This window comes from Furipterus horrens, unplaced genomic scaffold, assembly GCF_987537825.1.
Source record: "Furipterus horrens unplaced genomic scaffold, mFurHor1.1.pri manual_scaffold_12, whole genome shotgun sequence".
Lineage (NCBI taxonomy): Eukaryota > Metazoa > Chordata > Mammalia > Chiroptera > Furipteridae > Furipterus > Furipterus horrens.
Window position 1 is genome coordinate 48,801,260 of NW_028327182.1, and position 20,325 is coordinate 48,821,584.

General features: G+C 43.2%; 1 protein-coding gene across 2 annotated transcripts in view; it reads left to right on the forward strand.

Moving 5' to 3' along the window:
* Window positions 1-19,920, forward strand: part of CBY2 (chibby family member 2) — a 29,614-nt gene extending 9,694 nt beyond the window's left edge. For both annotated transcript variants that reach the window (XM_090258827.1, XM_090258828.1), the window contains one exon: window positions 18,724-19,920. In XM_090258827.1, coding sequence (XP_090114953.1) covers window positions 18,724-19,920 — 1,197 coding nt within the window. The remainder of the gene's footprint in view (window positions 1-18,723) is intronic.
* Window positions 19,921-20,325: the final 405 nt, after the last annotated feature.

The following is a 20,325-nucleotide window of genomic DNA, read 5'->3' on the forward strand; positions in this document are numbered from 1 at the left end:
AGCCAGGGGTCTCCAGGTTTTATGATGTCCATTCCCCAGGTCCCCATACCTTACTGTCTACATAATGCTTGTGGCCCTTTCACCTCTCTCATTTGCACCAAGTAGTAATTGGTACTAATAACTGAGTTTTCTTTCTTTATTTATTGTTCTCATGCTTATTTACAAATAGTACACATATACATGTACGCAGGTATCACTGGGACATTTTTGGAGTCTTGGAGCTGGGAACACACCTTTCTCTCCTGGCTCAGCATGGGCTCTCTAGAAAAGGGCTTCTGTCACTGTCTTGCTGGAAATCCTTTGGTTGCGCTGCTTGGGCTCTCACAGTTTCTCATGTACACCTCTGGTTGTCCCAGTGGACTGTGGACAAGGGGCTGTGAGCCTCTGCTCAGTCACTCATGTCCAGGCCAAATTCTGGATACAGCTCTTGTGGTAACTAACACCTCACATCATGGCTAGTTTGTCCAGCAGCATCTGGTTTACATCCTTGATGTCACCATACTACTTGTAGAGCTGGGAGATGTGGCCCTCCGGTTCATCCACACTGAAGCCTTAAGATATTAATTGGGAGATCTCCCTGTCCAGCATGTCCCTCTTCTCCTTCAGCTTCTGAATGTCAAGGTGTAGATAATTCTTGTTGGCTCCATCAGCCTGGCCAGACTTGGGAGGGTTTCAGGGGAGGGATCTACAATGCAGGAGGGTCCAGGGCAGGTTCAGGAGAGTGGCCTCTCAGGTCTGCTAGGTAATCAGAATCCTAGAGATTAGGAACAGCCACACAGCGAGCTGCACATGCACCCAGTGAGATCACGCCCCACCCTTAATAAATGACTTTTCAAATTGATTGGAAGTTTCCTGAAGGCAGGTTCTGAGACCAGATGCTAAATTAATGTTAGTTGATTCAGAGTGGGAAGTTATTAGGGTGAGGAGTTTTCACAAGGCCAGGAAAGAGCTTTCATTTGAGCACTAAGTCCAATTGGTCTGATTGCAATTGGGGAAATACCATGGGAAAGAAATAATTTGTCTTGCCATGTTTCCCCAAAGTTCAATCAGGAGTCTTGGTATATTTTTCCTTAAATCTTCTCACTTTCAGAAACAGAAAAGGTACTGCTTTACCCAAGATGAGACTAAATTGAAGGTTTCTGTGTTCTAAGAAGCTAGGCCATGAGTCAATGCTGAATTTGACGTCTTTCTTGGTCCCCTCTGGGGATAGGAGAAAAGATATTAGGACTGAGTTTTAAGGGGAGGATTTGGTTTCCTAGGTAAGGAAGTAAAGGAACATATTAATCCATCAGCATTTTCTGGATCAGGAGTGGTGAACATGAAACAGAAAAGGCAACAGGATCTGCTTGGGAAGTGTTGAGCATTTAAGGGAGGAGACAAGATGACAACTAGGTTGGTAAAAGGGTCTACTGGGGGCATAGTGGTACTCGTTCCCAAATATGGATCTGTGGAACCAGAGAAAGTTAGACTAAGAGGGCCTTTAGAGATAATGTCACTGACCCTTCATTATACAGAAGTAGAAACCAAGGTCAGAGGGTGAGAGGATGTGACCAAGGTCGCCTGATGGCATACATAAGGACAAGGGCCAGAGAGCCAGACTGTCCATAGCCAGGGATCAACCACTACATGTTAAGTATTTATTTAGTGCATTTCTGTTGAGGGAGGAGTCAAAAATTCATTGAGTACCCAGTTCAGAATATAGTGTAATGGCAGCTAAATAGGATGATTTAAAGGCCATTATGTATTCGCTAAATAGGTATAAAGCATTATAGATTCCTCTTTGGACATTCAGTTGGATCAAGAAGAGTATCTCTCTGATTGAAACCAAACAATCCTAAAAAAGAATGAGAAAATCAGGGACATTTGAACACTGACTTGGTATTTGCTGTTATTAAGAGATCGCTGTTAAATTTTAAAAGGATGAAATAAGCCAGTCAGAGAAAGACGAATATCATATGATTTCACTCATATGTGAAATCTAATGAACAAACGTAACTAACAAGCAAAATGGAGACAGATTCAATGATAGAGAGCAGGATGACAGTTAAGTGTGGCGGAACATTAGGGGTGGAGGGATTGAGCAAAAAGGAAAAAAGCCTCATGGACATGGCAACAGTGTGGTGATTGGAGGGGTGGGTATAAGGGACTAAATGATAATGGAAAAATACAATTAAAAAACTAAGCTACAAAAAAGTAAAAGGATAATAATGATATTGTGGTTTTGTTTAACAGATACACATTGATGTATTTATGAATAAAATAAGAATATTATTGACTATATTCCCTACGCTGTACTTTACATCCCCATGACTATTCTGTAACAACCAATCTCTACTTCCCAATCCCTTCACTTTTTCACCCATTCACCCAACCCCATCTCATCTGACAACCATCAAAATTTTCCCCGTATCTATGAATCTGTTTCTGTTCTGCTTGTTCATTTATTTATTTAGATTAAATTGTTGATAAATATGTATTTATTGGAATTTTTGTTTATATTTTTCATCTTTTTCTCCTTCTTCATCTCCTCCCTCTCTTTTTCCTCCTCCCCCTCCTCCTAAAAGAAAACTTTTTATTTAACATTTCATATAATACTGGCTTGGTGGTGATGAGTACCTTTAGCTTGTTCTTACCTGAGATCTTTTTTTTTTAAAGTATATTTTATTAATTATGTTGTTACAGTGGTCACAATTTTTTCCCCTTTGCTCCCCTCCTCCCAGTACTCCCACTTCCCTCCAACAATTCCACCCCCCTTAGTTCATGTCCATGGGTCGGTCGTGCATTTAAGTTCTTTGGCTTCACCCTTGCCTATATTATTCTTAACATCCCCCTGTCTATTTTGTATCAACCAATTATGTTTCTTAATCTCTGCACAATTTCCCCATTTATCCCCCTTCCCCCTCCCAGCTGATAACCCGCCAAATGATCCTCATATCTATGATTCTGTTCTATTCTGGTTTGCTTAGTTAGGTTTTGTTTTTATTTTTTATATTCAGTTGTTGATAGTTGTGAGTTTGTTGTCATTTTAGTGTTCATAGTTTAATCTTCTTTTTCTTAAGTCCCTTTGACATTTCATATGATAATAGCTTGGTGGTGATGAACTCCTTTAGCTTTCCCTTGTCTGGGAAGCACTTCATCTGCCCTTCCATTCTAAATGATAGCTTTGCTGGACAGAGTAATCTTGGTTGTAGGTTCTTGCTTTTCATCATTTTGAATACTTCTTACCAGTCCCTTCTTGTCTGCAAAATTTCTTTTGAGAAATCAGCTGATAGTCTTATAGGCATCCCTTTGTACACAACTCTCTGCTTTTCTTTTGCTGCTTTTAGGATTCTCTCTTTATTTTTAATCTTTGGCATTTTAATTATAATGTGTCTTGGTGTGGTCCTCTTTGGGTCTAGCTTGTTTGGGACTCTCTGTGCTTCCTGGACTGGTATGTCTATTTCCTTTGTGAAATGTGGGAAGTTTTCCTTTATTATTTTCTAGCATAAATTTTCAATTTCTTGCTCTTCTTCTTCTCCTTCTGGCACCTCTATGGTTCAGATGTTGGCACATTTAAAGTTGTCCCAGAGGTTCCTAAGCCTCTCCTCATTTTTTTCAATTCTTGTTTCCTGATTCTGTTCTGATTGACTATGTACCAAATCATTGATTTGAATCCAGGTTTCTTCCTTTCACCATTGATTTTGTGTGGATTTTCTGTCATTTAATTTAGCATAGCCTTCACTTCTTCCCTTATGCATTTGCCATACTTAAGCATATCTGTCAAGCCTGTGAGCATCTTTATCACCAGTGTTTTGAACTCTATGTCTGTTAGGTTGGCTATCTCCTCGTCACTTAGTTCTCCCACTAGAACCTTGATCCATTCCCTGCTTTGGGCCATACTTCTCTGTCTCCTCATCTTGACAGGCTACTGTGTTTGTTAGTTTCTGTGTCTTAGGTAGAACTATCACACCTGTTATGTTGTAAGGGGCAGAGCCTTAGGTATTCATCAATACAGGGTGACCTGTTTCACCATGTTGTGGCACTGTATGTGGGGGAGAGGTCTGAGAGAACAATGCCGCTTGCTCAGCACTCGCCCATTTTCCAGGCACTTCTCCCACTTCCATATTAGACTGGTGCCTCTCTAGCTATTGTCCTGGCTGTCATTCCCAGAGTGGGTGAGCCTGCAGACATTCTAGGACCATGGGGCCCTTTAAACAAGTGGACTCTACTGAGAGACCAGCAGTTTCTTTCTCCACCCCAACCCCAACTGGTTTGCACAGCCCGAAGCAATGAGGCTTTATTTTACCCAGTGCTGGAACTGTGAGCTGCGTGGTCTGGTCTGGTGCTGGGGGTGCTCTCCAGGTGCCTCTCCTGACTTTTTAAAATGTGTGACTGTGCTTTCCGCTGTCCTGCTGCTGTCGCTGCTGCTGCTGCTGCCACCACCACACCGCATTTTCTTCACCCCAGCTCTGCCCCTCCTACCTATTTGGATGAATATTTCTTCTTTATATCTTTGTTTGTTGGAGTTCCATGCAGCTGGATTTTCTGAAATTTCTAGTTGTCTTTAGTTTTGAGGTAGTTGTATTGCTTCTTAGTTGTGGAGGGATATGCAGTGTGTCTGTCTAGGCTTCCATCTTGGCTGGAAATCCAAAGGTCCTGAGAATCTTTTTGTCTGTCCTTTGATCCTAAGTGATAGCTTTGCTGGGTACAGTAATCTTGGTTGTAGGTTCTTACTTTTCATCACTTTGAATACTTCTTGCCAATCCCTTCTTGCCTGCAACATTTCTCTTGAGAAATCAGCTGACAGTGTTATGGGGGCTCCCTTGTAGGCAACTAACTGCTTTTCTCTTGATGCTTTTAAGATTCTTGCTTTGTTTTTAACCTTTTGCATTTTAATTACAATATGTCTTGGTGTGGGCCTTTTTGAGTTCATCTTGTTTGGGACTCTCTGTGCTTCCTGGACTTGTATGTCTATTACCCTCACCAGGTTAGGGAAGTTTTCTGTCATTATTTTTTTCAAACAGGTTTTTAGTTTTTTTCTCTCTCTTATCTCTTTCTGGCACCCCCATGATGTAAATGTTGGTACACTTGTAGCTGTCTCCAAAGCTCCTTACACCATTCTCATACCTTAGGGTCCTTTTTTCTTTTTACTGTTTTAATGGGTGTTTTTTTGCTTTCTTATATTCTAAATTACTGATTTGATTCTTAGCTTTATCTACTTTACTGTTCATTGTCTGTAATGTAGTCTTTTTTAAAAGTATATTTTATTGGTTATGTTGTTAAAGTAGTTCCAATTCTTCCCCCTTTGCTTCCCTCTTCCCAGTACCCCCATTCCCTCCAGCAATCCAATCCCCCTTAGTTCATGTCCATGGGTCGTGCATATAAGTTCTTTGGCTTCACCCTTTCCTGTATTTCTTAACTTCCCTCTGTCTATTTTGTACCTACCAATTATGCTTCTTAATCCCTGCACCATTTCCCCACTACTCCCCCTCCCCCTGCCCAGATGATAACCCTCCAAATGATCCCCATACGTATGATTCTGTTTCTATTCTGGTTTGCTTAGCTGGATTTTGTTTTTATTTTTTATACTCAGTTGTTGATAGTTGTGAGTTTGTTGTCATTTTAGTGTTCATAGTTTTGATCTTCTTTCTCTTAAATAAGTCCCTTTGACATTTCATATAATAATGGCTTAGTGATGATGAACTCTTTTAGCTTTATCTTGTCTGGGAAGCACTTCATCTGCCCTTCCATTCTAAATGATAGCTTTGCTGGATAGAGCAATCTTGGTTGTAAGTCCTTGCTTTTCATCACATTAAATACTGCTTGCCAGTCCCTTCTAGCCTGCAAAGTGTCTTTTGAGAAATCAGCTGATAGTCTTATAGGCACCCCTTTGTAGGCAACTCTCTGCTTCTCTTTTGCTGCTTTTAGGATTCTCTCTTAATCTGTCACTTTTGGCATTTTAACCATGGTGTCTTGGTGTGGTCCCCTCTGGGTCCAGGTCACCCGGGATTCTCCATGCTTTCTAGACTTGTATGTTTATTTCCTTCACAAAATTTGGGAAGTTTCCCTCCATTATTTTCTAACATAAATTTTCAATTTCTTGCTCTTCCTCTTCTCTTCCTGGCACCTCCATGATTCCGATGTTGGCACGTTTAAAGTTGTCCCAGAGGTTCCCAAGCCTCTCCTCATTTTTTTCAATTCTTGTTTCCTCATTCTGTACTGGTTGACTGTTTTTTTCTTCCTTATGTTCCAAATCATTGATTTGAACCTTGTTTCCTTTTCTTCACAATTGGTTTTGTGTGGATTTTCCTACGTTTCACTTAGCATAGCCTTCACTTCTTCTCTTATGTGTTTGTCATACTCAAGCATATCTGTGAAGCCTGTGAGCATCTTTATCACCAGTGTTTTGAATTCTGCATCTGTTAGGCTGGCTATCTCCTCATCTGTTAGGGTGCTATCTGCTTGTCACTTAGTTCTCCCACTGGAAACTTGATCCATTCCCTCTTTTGGGCCATACATCTGTGTCTTCTCATCTTGACAGGCTCTTGTGTTTGTTTGCCTTTGTGTTTTAGGTAGAGCTGTTGCTCCTGTTATGTTGTAAGAGGCAGAGCATTAGGGATTCGTCAGTACAGGGTGACCTGTTCCACCACGTTGTGGCACTATATGTGGGAGACAGGTCTGAGAGGGAACAATGCCACTTGCCCAGGACTTGCCCCTTTTCCAGGCACTTCTCCCACTTCCGTATGGGACTGGTGCCTCTCTAGCTGTTGCCCTGGCTGTCCTTCCCAGAGTGGGTGGGTCTGCAGACATTCTTGACCATGGGGGCCCTTTAAACAAGGGGACTCTGTTGAGATACCAGCAGTTTCTGCCTCCACCCCAACCCCCACTGGTTTGCATAGTCAGGAGCAATGAGGCTTGATTTCCTCTGGTGCTGGGACCATGAACTGCATGGTGAGGAGCTGGTAATGCGCCCTAGTTGTCCCTCCTGACTTTTAAAAATGTGTAACTGTGCTTTCCACCAGCCTGCCACTGCTACCACTGTTGGCAGCACCATACTGCATCCTCTCCACCCCAGCTCTGCCCCTCCTACCTGTCTGGATAAGTATTTATTTTTTATGCCTTTGTTTGTTGGACTTTCATGCATTTTGATTTTCTGGAACTTCTGGTTGTTCCTAGTTTTGAGTTAGTTGTATTCCCTCTTAGTTATGGAGGGAGATGCAGTGTGTCTGTCTACACCTCCATCTCTGTAATGTAGTCTTTATTTCAATTAGCGTATCCTTCATTTGTGACTGGATCTTTATGCTGTTGAGGTTTTTACTAAGTTCACTGAGCATTCTTATAATTAGTATTTTGAACTTTGCATCTAGTGGATTGATTGTCTCCCCCCCCCCCATTTTTTTAGTTCTTTTTCTGGAGTTAATTTCTCTTCCTTCATTTGGGGTATATTTCTTTATATCTTCATTTTGACATCCTTTCTGTGTCTCCCAGGCTTGGTAGAGTGGGCTAATGCAGTAGCTGTGCTATAGGGTCCAGTGACACAGCCTCCCTGATCACCCAAGCTGGGCTCTTGAGATGTGTCCCCTGTGTGAGCTGTGTCCTCCTCCTCCTTTAGTTGAATCTTGATTGCTGTTGGCACCTCAGTGGGAAGGATTTACCCCCAGGTCAATCAGCTGCAAGGAATGAATATGACCACTGACCTCTGACCATCTTGGAGGATAAGCTGTGCAGGGGCCTATCTCACAGAACAGGACTTACTTCAGCAGGGCTCTAGTGCTGATGAACCCACCCCCTGAGTATGTTGCTTGTGGAGGTGGTAGGGCGGTGATGCTTTGATTTGGTCTAAAGCTGTCCACTGGGTACACTGGTTCTGGAGCCTCCCGGGAGGTGCAGGACAAAGTCAACCACCACCTGTGTACTGCCCAGGGACACCCAGCTGGAGCTACAAAATGATCTGCAGATGGCTCCTACTTGTGCTGGACTTGGAGGTGCCCAGGTGAGGCCACTAGAAACAGCTTGGGTGAACCTGAAAGGTGGGTGGGGCAGGGTCTCAGGGAATCATCAGAATGGGGCAAACACAGTGTTAGCCAGGTTAATGGTGACTCAGATATGGTGCCTGTCTGCCAGCTAAGTGAGAGGATGGCTCATCCAAAGAACAATGGCCTCTGCCAGCACTTTTGTCTGGGGGAAAGCTGCCCCCCAATCTCGCCCTGATGCTGGACAGTTAAATTCCTCCACATACATCTCTGGTACATTTTAAGCTGCTGCCCCAGCACTGGAGCAAGTCCATGTGTGGGCCCTTTAAGAGGAACTACTTGGGACTCCAGAAGCCCTCTATTTCCCTCAGCTTCAATCCCTGCTGGTTTTTACAACCAGAAGTTATGGCACTTCTCTTCCTGGCAGAACCCTGGGCTGGGGGGCCTGGTGTGAGGCTGGGACCCCTAACTCCTCAGGCTGGACCTCCACAGCTGAGATATCCCTCCCAATTTTTACTCACTACACAGGGGTGTGGAACTAGCTGATTTCACATCTCCACCCCTCCTTCTAGTACCAGCGTGGCTTCTTCTTTCATTCCCTAGTTGTAGTACTCCTATTCAGTCATATTTCTGATGGTTCTGAATGATGGTTGTTCTTTAGTTTAGTTGTAATTTTTTTGTGGTTGCAGGGAGAGGTGAGTATCACATTTACCTATGCTGCCATCTTGACTGGAAGTCTACACTGTGAAAATAACCCAGTGGCACGAAGTGCAGTGGAATTGGGTGATGATATGTGTGAAATAACTGTGGCTTCCAATTTGATAATTACTGAACTAGGTGATAGTTACATGAAATAATGTACCCATTTAATAATTATTATTCTCTTTCTCTTTTTATAGATGTTTGAAAATTTCCATAATAGGTTAAGAAAAAAGTGTCTTGACACCCAAAGTACTGCAAATTCTTTTTTTTTTTTTTTTAATTTTTTTATTTTGGTTTTTCAATTACAGTTGTCCCCTTTTCCCCCAATTTCTCTCCCCCACCCAACCCACCCCCTCTCCCACAATCATATCCCTCCCCGTTGTCCATGTCCATGAGTCTTTCATACAGGCTCTTTAATTAAACCCTTCCCTTACTTATCCCCCTTCTCTCCCTCTCCCCTCCCCCCTATTGACTGCTATTCTGCTTTTTGTTCTATTTAGTTCCTTTGTTTGTGTTGTTCTTTAGTTTCCTGTATTAGGTGATATCATATGGTATTTTTCTTTCTTTGCCTGGCTTATTTCACTAAGCATAATTCTCTCTAGTTCCATCCATGTTGTTGCAAATGGCAGGAGTTCCTTCTTTCTTTCTGCTACATAGTATTCCATTGTGTAAATGTGCCACAGTTTTTTGATCCACTCATCTACAGATGGGCACTTAGGTTGTTTCCAGCACTTAGCTATTGTAAACAGTGCTGCAATGAACATAGGGGTGCACAAGTTCTTTTGAATTGGGGTTTCAAGATTCTTCAGGTATAACCCTAGTAGTGGAGTCGCTGGTTCAAAAGGCAGTTCCATTTTTAATCTTTTGAGGTAATTCCATACTGTTCTCCATAGTGGCTGCACCAGTCTGCATTCCCACCAACAGTGCAGTAGGGTTCCCGTTTCTCCACATCCTCACCAGCACTTGTTGCTTGTTGATTTGTTGATGATGGCCATTCTGACTGGTGTAAAATGGTATCTCATTGTGGTTTTTATTTGCATCTCCCTGATGGCTATTGATGTTGAGCATTTTTTCATGTGTCTATGGACCTTCTGTATGTCCTCTTTGGAGAAGTGTTTGTTCAGGTCTTTGCCCATTTTTTAATTGGGTTGTTTGTTTTCTTGATGTTGAGTCGTATCAGCTCTTTATATATTTTGGAAATCAGTCCCCTGTCTGTGATGTCATTGGCAAATATGTTTTCCCATATGGTTGGTTTCCTTTTCATCTTGCTGATGTTTTCTTTTGCTGAGCAGAAACTCTTCAGTTTGATGTAATCCCCTTTATTTTTTCCTTTATTTCTCTTGCTTTAGGAGATGTATCCGTGAAGAGATTGTTACGTGAGATATCTGATATTTTCTTGCCTATGTTTTCCTCTAGGACTTTTATGGTGTCATGGCTTACATTTAAGTCTTTGATCCATCTTGAGTTTACTCTCGTGTGTGGTGTAAGTTGGTGGTCTAGTTTCATTTTTTTGCAGGTCCCTATCCAGTTCTCCCAGCACCATTTGTTAAAGAGGCTCTTCTCACTCCATTTTATGTTTCTTCCTCCTTTATCAAAGATTAGTTGACCATAGAGGCCTGGGTTTATTTCTGGACTCTCTATTCTGTTCCACTGATCTATATGTCTGTTCTTATGCCAGTACCATACTGTTTTGATTACAGTGGCTTTGTAGTATTGTTTGATATCTGGTGTTGTGATTCCTCCTGCTGTGTTCTTCTGTCTCAAGATTGCTTTTGCTATTCGGGGTCTTTTTTGGTTCCATATGAATTTATGGAGTATTTGTTCTAGGTCTGTGAAATATGTCATTGGTATTTTAATAGGGATTGCATTGAATTTGTAAATTGTTTTGGGTAGTATGGCCATTTTGATGATGTTGATTCTTCCCATCCAAGAACATGGTATTTGCTTCCATTTATTTGTTTCTTGCTTAATTTCTTTCTTCAATGTTATGTAATTTTCAGAGTACAGGTCTTTTATATCTTTGGTTAAGTTTACTCCTAGGTACTTTATTTTTCTTGTTGCTATAGTAAATGGTATTTTCTTTTTTGTCTCTGTCTCTGCTATTTTATTGTTGGTGTACAGAAATGCCTTAGATTTCTGTATATTTATTTTGTACCCTGCGATTTTGCCAAATTCACTTATTATATCGAGTAGTCTTTTAGTGGAGTTTATAGGATTTTCTAGGTATACTATCATGTCATCTGCATATAATGAAAGTTTTACTTCCTCTTTCCCAATTTGGATACCTTTTATTTCTTTTTCTTGTCTGATTGCTGTGGCTAGGACTTCCAACACTATGTTGAAAAGGAGTGGAGAGAGTGGACAACCTTGTCTAGTTCCTGAGTTCAGGGGGAATGCTTTCAGTTTTTGTCCATTGAGTATGATGTTGGCCTCAGGCTTCTCATATATAGCCTTAATTATGTTAAGATATGCTCCCTTTATTCCCATTTTGCTGAGTGTTTTCATCATAAATGGCTGTTGTACTTTATCAAATGCTTTTTCTGCATCTATTGATATGATCATGTGATTTTTGTCTTTCATTCTGTTTAGGTGATGTATTATATTTATTGATTTGCGAATATTAAACCATCCTTGCATCCCTGGAATGAAGCCCACTTGATCATGATGTATGATCTTTTTGATGTATTGCTGGATCCTGTTTGCCAATATTTTATTGAGGATTTTAGCATCGATGTTCATCAGTGATATTGGCCTGTAGTTTTCTTTCTTTGTTGTGTCTTGACCTGGTTTGGGGATTAGGATAATACTGGCTTCATAGAAAGAGTTTGGGATTTTCCCCTATTCTTGGATTTTTTGGAACAGTTTGAGGAGGATAGGAGTTAGTTCTTCCTTGAATGTTTTGTAGAATTCGCCTGTGAAGCCATCCGGTCCAGGGCTTTTGTGTGCCGGGAGATTTTGGATTACTGTTTCAATTTCCTTTTTTGTTATTGGTCTGTTGAGACTTTCCACTTCTTCTTGATTTAGTTTTGGAAGGTTGTATGTTTCTAGAAATTTGTCCATTTCTTCTAGATTGTCAAATTTCTTGTCATACAGTTGTCTGAAGTAATTTCTAACTATCATTTGTATTTCTGAGGTATCAGTCGTGATTTCTCCTCTTTCATTTCTGATTTTGTTTATTTGTGTCTTCTCTCTTTTTTTCTTGATTAGACTGGCTAGAGGCTTGTCGATTTTGTTGATTTTTTTGAAGAACCAGCTCCTAGTTTTGTTGATCTTTTGGATTGTTTGTTTAGTCTCTATGTCATTTAGTTCTGCTCTGATCTTGATGATTTTATTCCTTCTTCTTGCCCTAGGCTTTGTTTGTTGTTGTTGTTCTAGTTCTTGTAGCATTGTGGTTAGGTTTTTTATTTGAGATTCTTCTATCCTTTTCAGATATGCCTGTATTGCTATAAACTTCCCTCTCAGGACTGCTTTTGCTGTGTCCCACAGGTTTTGGGTTGTTGTGTGCTCATTATCATTAGTTTCTAGAAATTTCTTGATTTCTTCTTTGATATCATTGTTAACCCATTCATTATTTAGTAGCATGTTATTCAATCTCCATGAGTTTGGGTGTCTTTGATTTTTTTCTCTGAGGTTGATTTCTAGTTTCAGGGCATTGTGATCTGAAAAGATGCTTGATATGATTTCAATTTTCTTGAATTTGTTGAGGCTTGTTTTGTGACCTATCATGTGGTCTATCTTTGAAAATGTCCCATGTGCACTTGAAAAGAATGTATATTTTGCTTCTTTGGGGTGAAAAGTTCTATATATATATGTTAGATCCATGTGGTTTAGTGTGTTGTTCAATGCCTGTATATCCTTGGTGTTTCTTTGCTTTGATGATCTGTCTATTGTTGATAATGGAGTGTTGAAGTCCCCTACTATGAGTGTGTTGTTGTTGATATCCTTTTTGTGGTCTTCTAGTATTTGCTTTATGTATTTGGGTGCTCCTATGTTGGGTGCATATATGTTTATCAAAGTAATATCTTCTTGATGGATTGTTCCTTTAAGTATTATGAAGTGTCCTTTGTCTCTTTTTATTGTCCTTGCTTTGAAATCCATTTTGTCTGATATGAGAACTGCTACCCCGGCTTTTTTTTCCGGTCCGTTTGCTTGGAATATTTTTTTATATCCCTTTACTTTCAGTCTGTGTAAATCTTTTGTTTTGAGGTGTGTTTCTTGTAGACAGCAAATATGTGGGTCCTGTTTTCTTATCCATTCCGTTACCCTATGTCTTTTAATTGGATCATTTAATCCATTTACATTTAAGGTTATTATTGACGTGTATTTATTCATTTCCCTTTGTACCTCTGTTCCTCTCCTCTCTTGTTTTTTTCTTCTTTTTTTCTTAGAACAGTCCCTTTAGCATCTCTTGCAATGCTGGTTTGGTGGAGATGTGTTCTTTCAGTCTTCCTTTGTCTGAGAAACTCCTTATTTCACCTTCTATTTTGAATGAGAGCCTTGCTGGGTAGAGTATTCTTGGTTGTAGGCCTTTGTTTTTCATTGCTTGAAATATTTTTGACCATTCCCTTCTGGCTTGTAATGTTTCTGTTGAGAAATCAGTTGATAGCCTTATCGGAGCTCCCTTGTATGTTATTTGCTGCTTTTCTCTTGCTGCTTTTAGGATTCTCTCTTTGTCTTGGAATGTTGCCATTTTAACTATGATGTGCCTTGGAGTGGGTTTTTGGGGGTTCCTCTTGATTGGAACTCTCAGTGCTTCTTGGACTTGCATAGCTTTTCCTCTCATCAGGTTCGGAAAATTTTCTGTCACTATTTCTCCTATCAGATTTTCAATTCCATGTTCCTTTTCTTCTTCCTCTCATATTCCGATGATCCTTAAATTATTTTTCCTAATGCTATCCTGTAATTCCCTTACATCTTGTTCATATTTTTGCAATCATTTTTCATTTTGCTGTATTGTCTGGGAGTTTTTCTCTACATTATCTTCTAACTCACTAATCCGATCCTCTGCTTCGTTAAGTCTGCTTTTGACTGATTCTACTGTGTTTTTCAGTTCAGAGATTGTATTCTTAAGTTCTTCCTGGTTCCTGTTAACAATTTCTATGTCTTTTTTTATGCTGGTGTAGTTCTCTGCCAGTTCCCTGTAATTTTCTTGGAGCTGCTGGTAACTTCCTTGAAGGTTGTCATAGTTGATTTTAAGGATGTCGAGTATATTGAGCTTCTTTACCACCATTGTTTTGAATTCCATGTCTGACATTTGGGCTATGTCTATTTCATCTATCTCTCTTTCTGAGGATTCCTCTTTTCTTTTCATTGAGGGGTTATTTTTGCGTCTTACCATGTTGGATTCTTTTTGTTTTTATTTATTTATTTATTTATTTTGGGGGGGGTAGTCTGCTTTGACTTCCCTCCTTTGTGGTGTAATATTCTTTATCGAAGGTCTGGGAGTTTCAGTGGTGCAGTCTCTTTGATATCCTGAGCCTGATGGTCTTGAGTTACCCTTTATGTCGTTTGTTTATGCTGTTCGGTTATATTTCAGATGTTCTTTGATAGGATCTTCCTTCTGGCTACTTGGTTGAGAGTCACTCTATCTGCTTTGTCTTGAGTTCTTTTGTGGATATGCTGTTAAAGACATAAACACACAGCCCAGGCAGGAGACCCACACCCTCAGAAAGTATCCCCCACTCTATCCTGCTATCGTTAGCCAACTAGCCCGTATTAATATAAATGTAAAGAGATTTGAGCTTTTATACTATAAGAAGAATAGATAAGAGTTGTTTTGGGGGAGGAAAAATATAATTTTTGATAGAGGGGTTGATAGATTAATAATAGTTGAGACTGTGCAAGCCAGTTAGTAATATTTACATTGTATGTTAATAAAAATAGAAGAAAAGGATAGAAAAATACATAGTATAGTAAGAAAGTGGGATTGTATTGTATTTGGATTTATATAGTAATTATATTATATTATTTAGAGTGATAGGGGGGCTAAGCTAGACACACAAACGAATAAACCACGATTAAAGAGAAAGGATGAGAAGGAGAGGTTATATGCAACACGTTAGAGATAAAGTTTGTTATTATTGGAAGAGGTGAAGGAAAAACACCCCCCCAAAAAATCCCCAAGAAAATAGAAGAAAGAAAAGAAGAAAGAGAAGAAAATAAAAAATTTACCACAAAACCCCCCCTAAAAAAAAACCCCAAAAGGGAAGAAAGAAAGGAACAAAGAAAGATAGAAAAGAAAGAATAAAGAAAAAAGAAAGAAAAAAGAGAGAAAAAATTAAAAAATATATATATATACCCCCCCAAAACCCCCCCAAAAAGCCCCAGGAAAAGAATAAAGAAAGAAGGAAAGAAAAGAAATAATTAAGAAGAAAGAAAGAACAAGGGAGAAAAAATTTGGGAGAAAAAATTTGGAAAAAAAAAAAATCGATGTTTTTACTCCGTTTTAGCCTTGGTGTGTTGCCTTCTTTTTCTGGGTCTGCAGCTGGTCTAGTGTGGCAGGTCAGAGGTTCTTGTTTTTTGCAGGACTGGTGTGCGCCCCCGGTTGCCGCTATGGTGTGCGCCCCCGGTTGCCGCTATGGTGCGCACCTGCGGTTGCCGGCACGGCGCGCTCCCTTGCTGCTTGCTGGAGCCAGTTGAGGTGCCCTTGCGTGCAAGCCCCTGCGCTCTCGGGCGGCCCGAGAGTTTGCCCCGCGGTTGGAGCCCACTGCTGCCGGGCCGCGGCGGTTCCCAGTTCGCGCCGAGGTGTCCCTGCCCCGCGGGCAGCCCGAGCTCTTTCACCGGGATTGGCTCCTGCTTTAGCTGGGCTGCGGCGGTTCCCCGTTCGCGCCGAGGTGTCCCTGCCTGCGCGGGCGGCCCAAGCGCTTTCCCCGGGATTCGCTCCTGCTTTCGCTGGGCCGCGGCGGTTCCCCGTTTGCGCCGAGGTGTCCCTGCCCGTGCGGGCGGCCCGAGCCCTTTCCCCGGGATTGGCTCCTGCTTTCGCTGGGCCGTGGCGGTTCCCCGTTCGCGCCGAGGTGTCCCTGCCCGCGCGGGCGGCCCGAGCCCTTTCCCCGGGATTGGCTCCTGCTTTCGCTGGGCCGCGGCGGTTCCCCGTTCGCGCCGAGGTGTCCCTGCCCGCGCGGGCGGCCCGAGCGCTTTCCCCGGGATTGGCTCCTGCTTTCGCTGGGCCGCGGCGGTTCCCCGTTCGCGCCGAGGTGTCCCTGCCCGCTCGGGCGGCCCGAGCGCTTTCCCCGGGATTGGCGCCCACTGACCCCGGGCTGAGGTGCTTTTGCGCTCGCGCGCCGCCCCGTGCCCTCAGTCCCGCTGAGCCGAGCTCCGGGAGTTGGTCTCTCGCCTCTTAAGGCAGGGCCAGGGACACTTGTGCTCAGTGGAATCGTGCGTCCGTGGGTCGCCGCCTCCAGCTGTTCCCGTGCTGCAGCTGCCCACCTTCCCTCACCCGTCTGGGTGGGCACAAACAGAGCCTGCGCTAGTGGTCTGCTTTCCGGCCTGGGGCCCTGCGCCCACGGGAGCTGTCTAGGGGTGTCTGTGCACAGTCCTCTGCGTGTTCAGTGGGCCCTCCCTGTGCCCGTTGGGGCACTGATCTTATGTCCGTTGGGGAGTGTCCGAGGGACACCTGGACTCACGGCCCCGCGGACCTGGGCCAGTGAATGAGAGCACTTCCCTATGTGCGCCCCCGCGACCCAATGGTAGGTTTGAGGAGTGGATGAGTGGGCCTCTGCGCCTGGGCTCCTCCAGAACGGCCTACCTCCCCCAAACTTTCCTCCCATCTCCACTGTCCACTAGAGAAAAATATAAAGGAGAATTATGTTCTCACTTGCCCGGCAGCACGCTGTCTCCTGTCCTTCAGCGCCAATGCCACTTGGTCGAGTCCCGTCTCTGCCAGCGGGCAGAGATCCGCTCTCCGCCTGACTCCTCTCTTGCAAATTCTTTGATAAATTCATGGTGATCTCTTATATGTGCTCTTCATACATATAAGTTCAGGGAGCCAGAACTGAGTTTATGACTTAGTAATTAGATTGATATTGGTTACTTAACTCCTTTGAGTTTCAGTTTCTCCATCTGTAAAATGGGATAAAAATAATAATGCCTTTTTAATTGTGTGTTGTGAAGTAATTTGGCAGGTAGAATGCTCAGCTCTGGGCCTAGCACAAAATCAAGGCTCAATATTTTTTCCTTCTCCTCTTTCCTTCTCAAGATTAGGATATACACCATTGACTAAAACCACATTTTCCATAATAATATCATCTGAAGTAAGATGCTGCTGAGATGGAGCCCTGCATTGGTTCTAATTTGAAGATGGAGAGAACTGCTTCAATTTTATTGCTTATTGACTTTGGCTAATCTTCCCAGAAATCCAGATCACGGAGCCTTCAATTTACAAGGATGTGGTGTGGCCCACCCATAATGAGGTTCATTCTGATCATAGGTTCAGCCACAAGAGCCAATGGGCTTTCCTAACTGAGAAATATAAAAACTATAGAGGCTGGATTTATTTAAGGCAAATAAGGTTCTCATTACAGAATCCTCTCAAATCCTCACTATCTAGAAGATTAAGCACATCCTTACAAGTTAATGTCATGTGCTTATTGCAAAGTTAATGGCATAGAACTGTGTCTTCCATTTATCCAGCTCTTTGGGTCTTAAATAATTCTAACCAACTACATACACTGTGCAAATTATATATCTCTATATTCACATACTTATATAGTATATGTGTAGAGATAATTATATACATATATACATTATATAAATATAGTATATAACCTAACTTGTTTTCTACCTTCTCTATCTGTAAAGTTGTGAAAATAACCTAAGAAATAAGGAGTTCATATTTGGAAAGCATTGCTTGGATAAAACGCTTTTGGTGTATTCAGAAGTAGCTATCATGATCTTATTTTTACTTAAATTTATTGCTGTAGTTGTCTCTTCTCCAGAATATATTCCACCTGTTCATCACTGTTTAAATACATCTCAGAATTCTTCCATTAGTGAAGCCTACTTTTCTTGGTAACAGTACCTTACATTTCTATGGCACAAGCAGTTTTAAAATCACGTATGTTCATTATCTCAATTCAATCCTCACACAGTGTTGTGAACTAAGCAGGGCACATGTTATTATTTTCATTTTACTGGCACATTTCACTTACTTTCAGTGTTGGAAGGTGCTTAATTTAATATCGTGGAGTTTGACTCCCTCTTTGTTACTAGTGAAAAATCTGAGTCTTAGAGAGGGTGAGAGTGCTCTTCAGTTTCACATACAAATCAGTGACAGATCATAATTCTTATTATTGATGAATTCTATATTTGTAAATTTGCCCAATTTTTTCACAAAAATTTGTTTGTAACCCCCAAATCAATACTCATGGCTCTTCCATGGTCATTCATGGACATGCACAGAGTGACGAAACATTTGAGTGACCTGAGCAAACATTCTCAGCTGAGGAGCCTTCTTGTTTCAACTCTCATACTGTAAAACAGTGTTTATTTCAGTTTATTTAGTACCAGGGTTTTCACATGTTCGTATTTTTGTTGGTGATTTCATCATCTAAAATCATCCTCAAGCATAGTGCTGAAGTGCTGCCTAGTCTTTCGAAGCACAAGAAGTGTGCTTTACAGAGAAAACAGCTCTAGTAGATAAACTTTGTTCAGGCATGAGTTACAGTGTTGTTGGAGAGAATTCAATGTTAATGAATCAACAGTACCTATTAAATAAGGTGTCTTTCAACAGAAACAGGCATTATGAGGTTATGTATTGAGTGGTTGATGAAAATGTGACCAGAGGCTGGTAGGAACCTAATTTTGCATTTCTCCTAGCAGCCATGGTTCAGTATTCACTAATTCAGTGTGCTCCACAATTTTATAGAACAAAACTGGAGGGAATAATGAGGATCCACTGCATTTCCTTGTGAGGATCCCAACAGGCCAAGTGCAAAAGTGTATACTGTGGCCGGGCCAGACCAGACTATCAGATTGGGTTTGTTGTGGGGGATCCTGGCCTCTTACCTTGTCAGCCAGCCTCCGGTATGCCAGCTCCTTCACTCACTCTGGGTTTCCCTGTTCTCTCCTGCAGCGAGGCACAGCCAAGCCCTTCCTGAGGCTCCACAACCTGTATCCCAGCCCGCGCTGCGCCAGGCAGGCCGCCCTGCCCAGGCCGAGCCGCAGGGTGGCCAGCCAGCACTCCTACCCGCTGAATCGCTTCTCCTCTGTGCCCTTGGAGCCTATGGAGCGCCCCACCTCCCAGGCGGACCTAGAGTTAGACTACAACCCTCCGCGCGTGCAGCTCAGCGATGAGATGTTTGTGTTTCAAGATGGGCGGTGGGTGAATGAGAACTGCCGTCTGCAGTCGCCCTACTTCTTCCCCTCATCCTCCTTCCACCACAAGCTGCACCACAAGCGTCTGGCCAAGGAGTGCCTGCTGCTGGACGAGAACAGGTCCCTGCGGGAGGAGAACCGCGCCCTGCGCGAGGAGAACAAGACCCTCCGAAAGGAGAACGAGATCCTGCAGGTCCTTTGGGAGGAGCAGAAGATCCCCCCAGGCGGCGAGGACAGCACGGTCCTGGAGGTGGCGAAGAAGGGCCCGGCCCTGCACACGCACCGCAGCAAGGAGAGCAGCACGCTCCAGCTCCTCCAGGAGGAGAAACGGGCCCTGCAGCAGCTGCTGGAGCAGAGGAAGGCCTACTGGGCCCCTGCCGAGGAGAAGACGGGCCCCGCGGAGGAAAGCAACCCGGCCCCCTCGCCCCATGAGGAGCCGCACGGCTCCCGGCTGCTGACGGACCCGGGCCTGGGCCTCCCCTCTGCGTTCGAGGAACCCAAGGGGCCCTCTAGCCCGCAGGAAGACTCCAAGACTCTCCGCACCCTGCGCGAGATGGTCGGCAGCTTGGCTGGGCCCTCCCGAGAGGAGGAGAGCCAGGCGGGCCCGAGCGCTGGCCCGGGCCTGGCAGATGGCAGCCAGCCGCTGGAGCTGCTGAGGGAGATGAGCCGGGTGCTGCGGGCCCTGCAGGAGGAGAACCAGAGCCTGCAGGCCCTCCGCGAGGAGAACCGGCTTCTGCAGGAGGAGAACAGGGTCCTGCACGCGCTGCGCGATGAGCACCGGCTCTTCCAGGAGGAGAACAAGGCCCTGTGGGAGAACAACAAGCTAAAGCTGCAGCAGAAGCTGGTCATCGACACAGTGACCGAGGTCACTGCCCGCATGGAGATGCTCATTGAGGAGCTCTACGCCTTCATGCCAGCCAAGAACAAAGACCCTAAGAAGCCTCCTAGGGTCTGAGGCCGTCCAGGCGCAGACGCATTGGGCTTGGGACACAGAACTTTCTGCCAAAGTTAATCTCCTGCCTTTCTCTTGTCTTCCTCTCCTTCACCCACCAGCTCGTGACTGTGGAAGACCAGAACTATCTGCCTTCCTAAACTCAGAGAAGTAATAAAGGCGTGAGGAGCGTGGAGCCAGTTTACATGGTGCTGCTCTGCTTTTTCTTTTTCTTTCTTTCTTTCTTTCTTTCTTTCTTTCTTTCTTTCTTTCTTTCTTTCTTTCTTTCTTTCTTTCTTCTTTTTTTTATAGAGCAGTTTTAGGTTCACTCAAAATTAAGCAGAAGGTACAAAGATTTCACATATACTTCCTGCCCCACACATGGCACAGCCTCCCCCATTATCAGAATCCCTCACCAGAGGATAAATT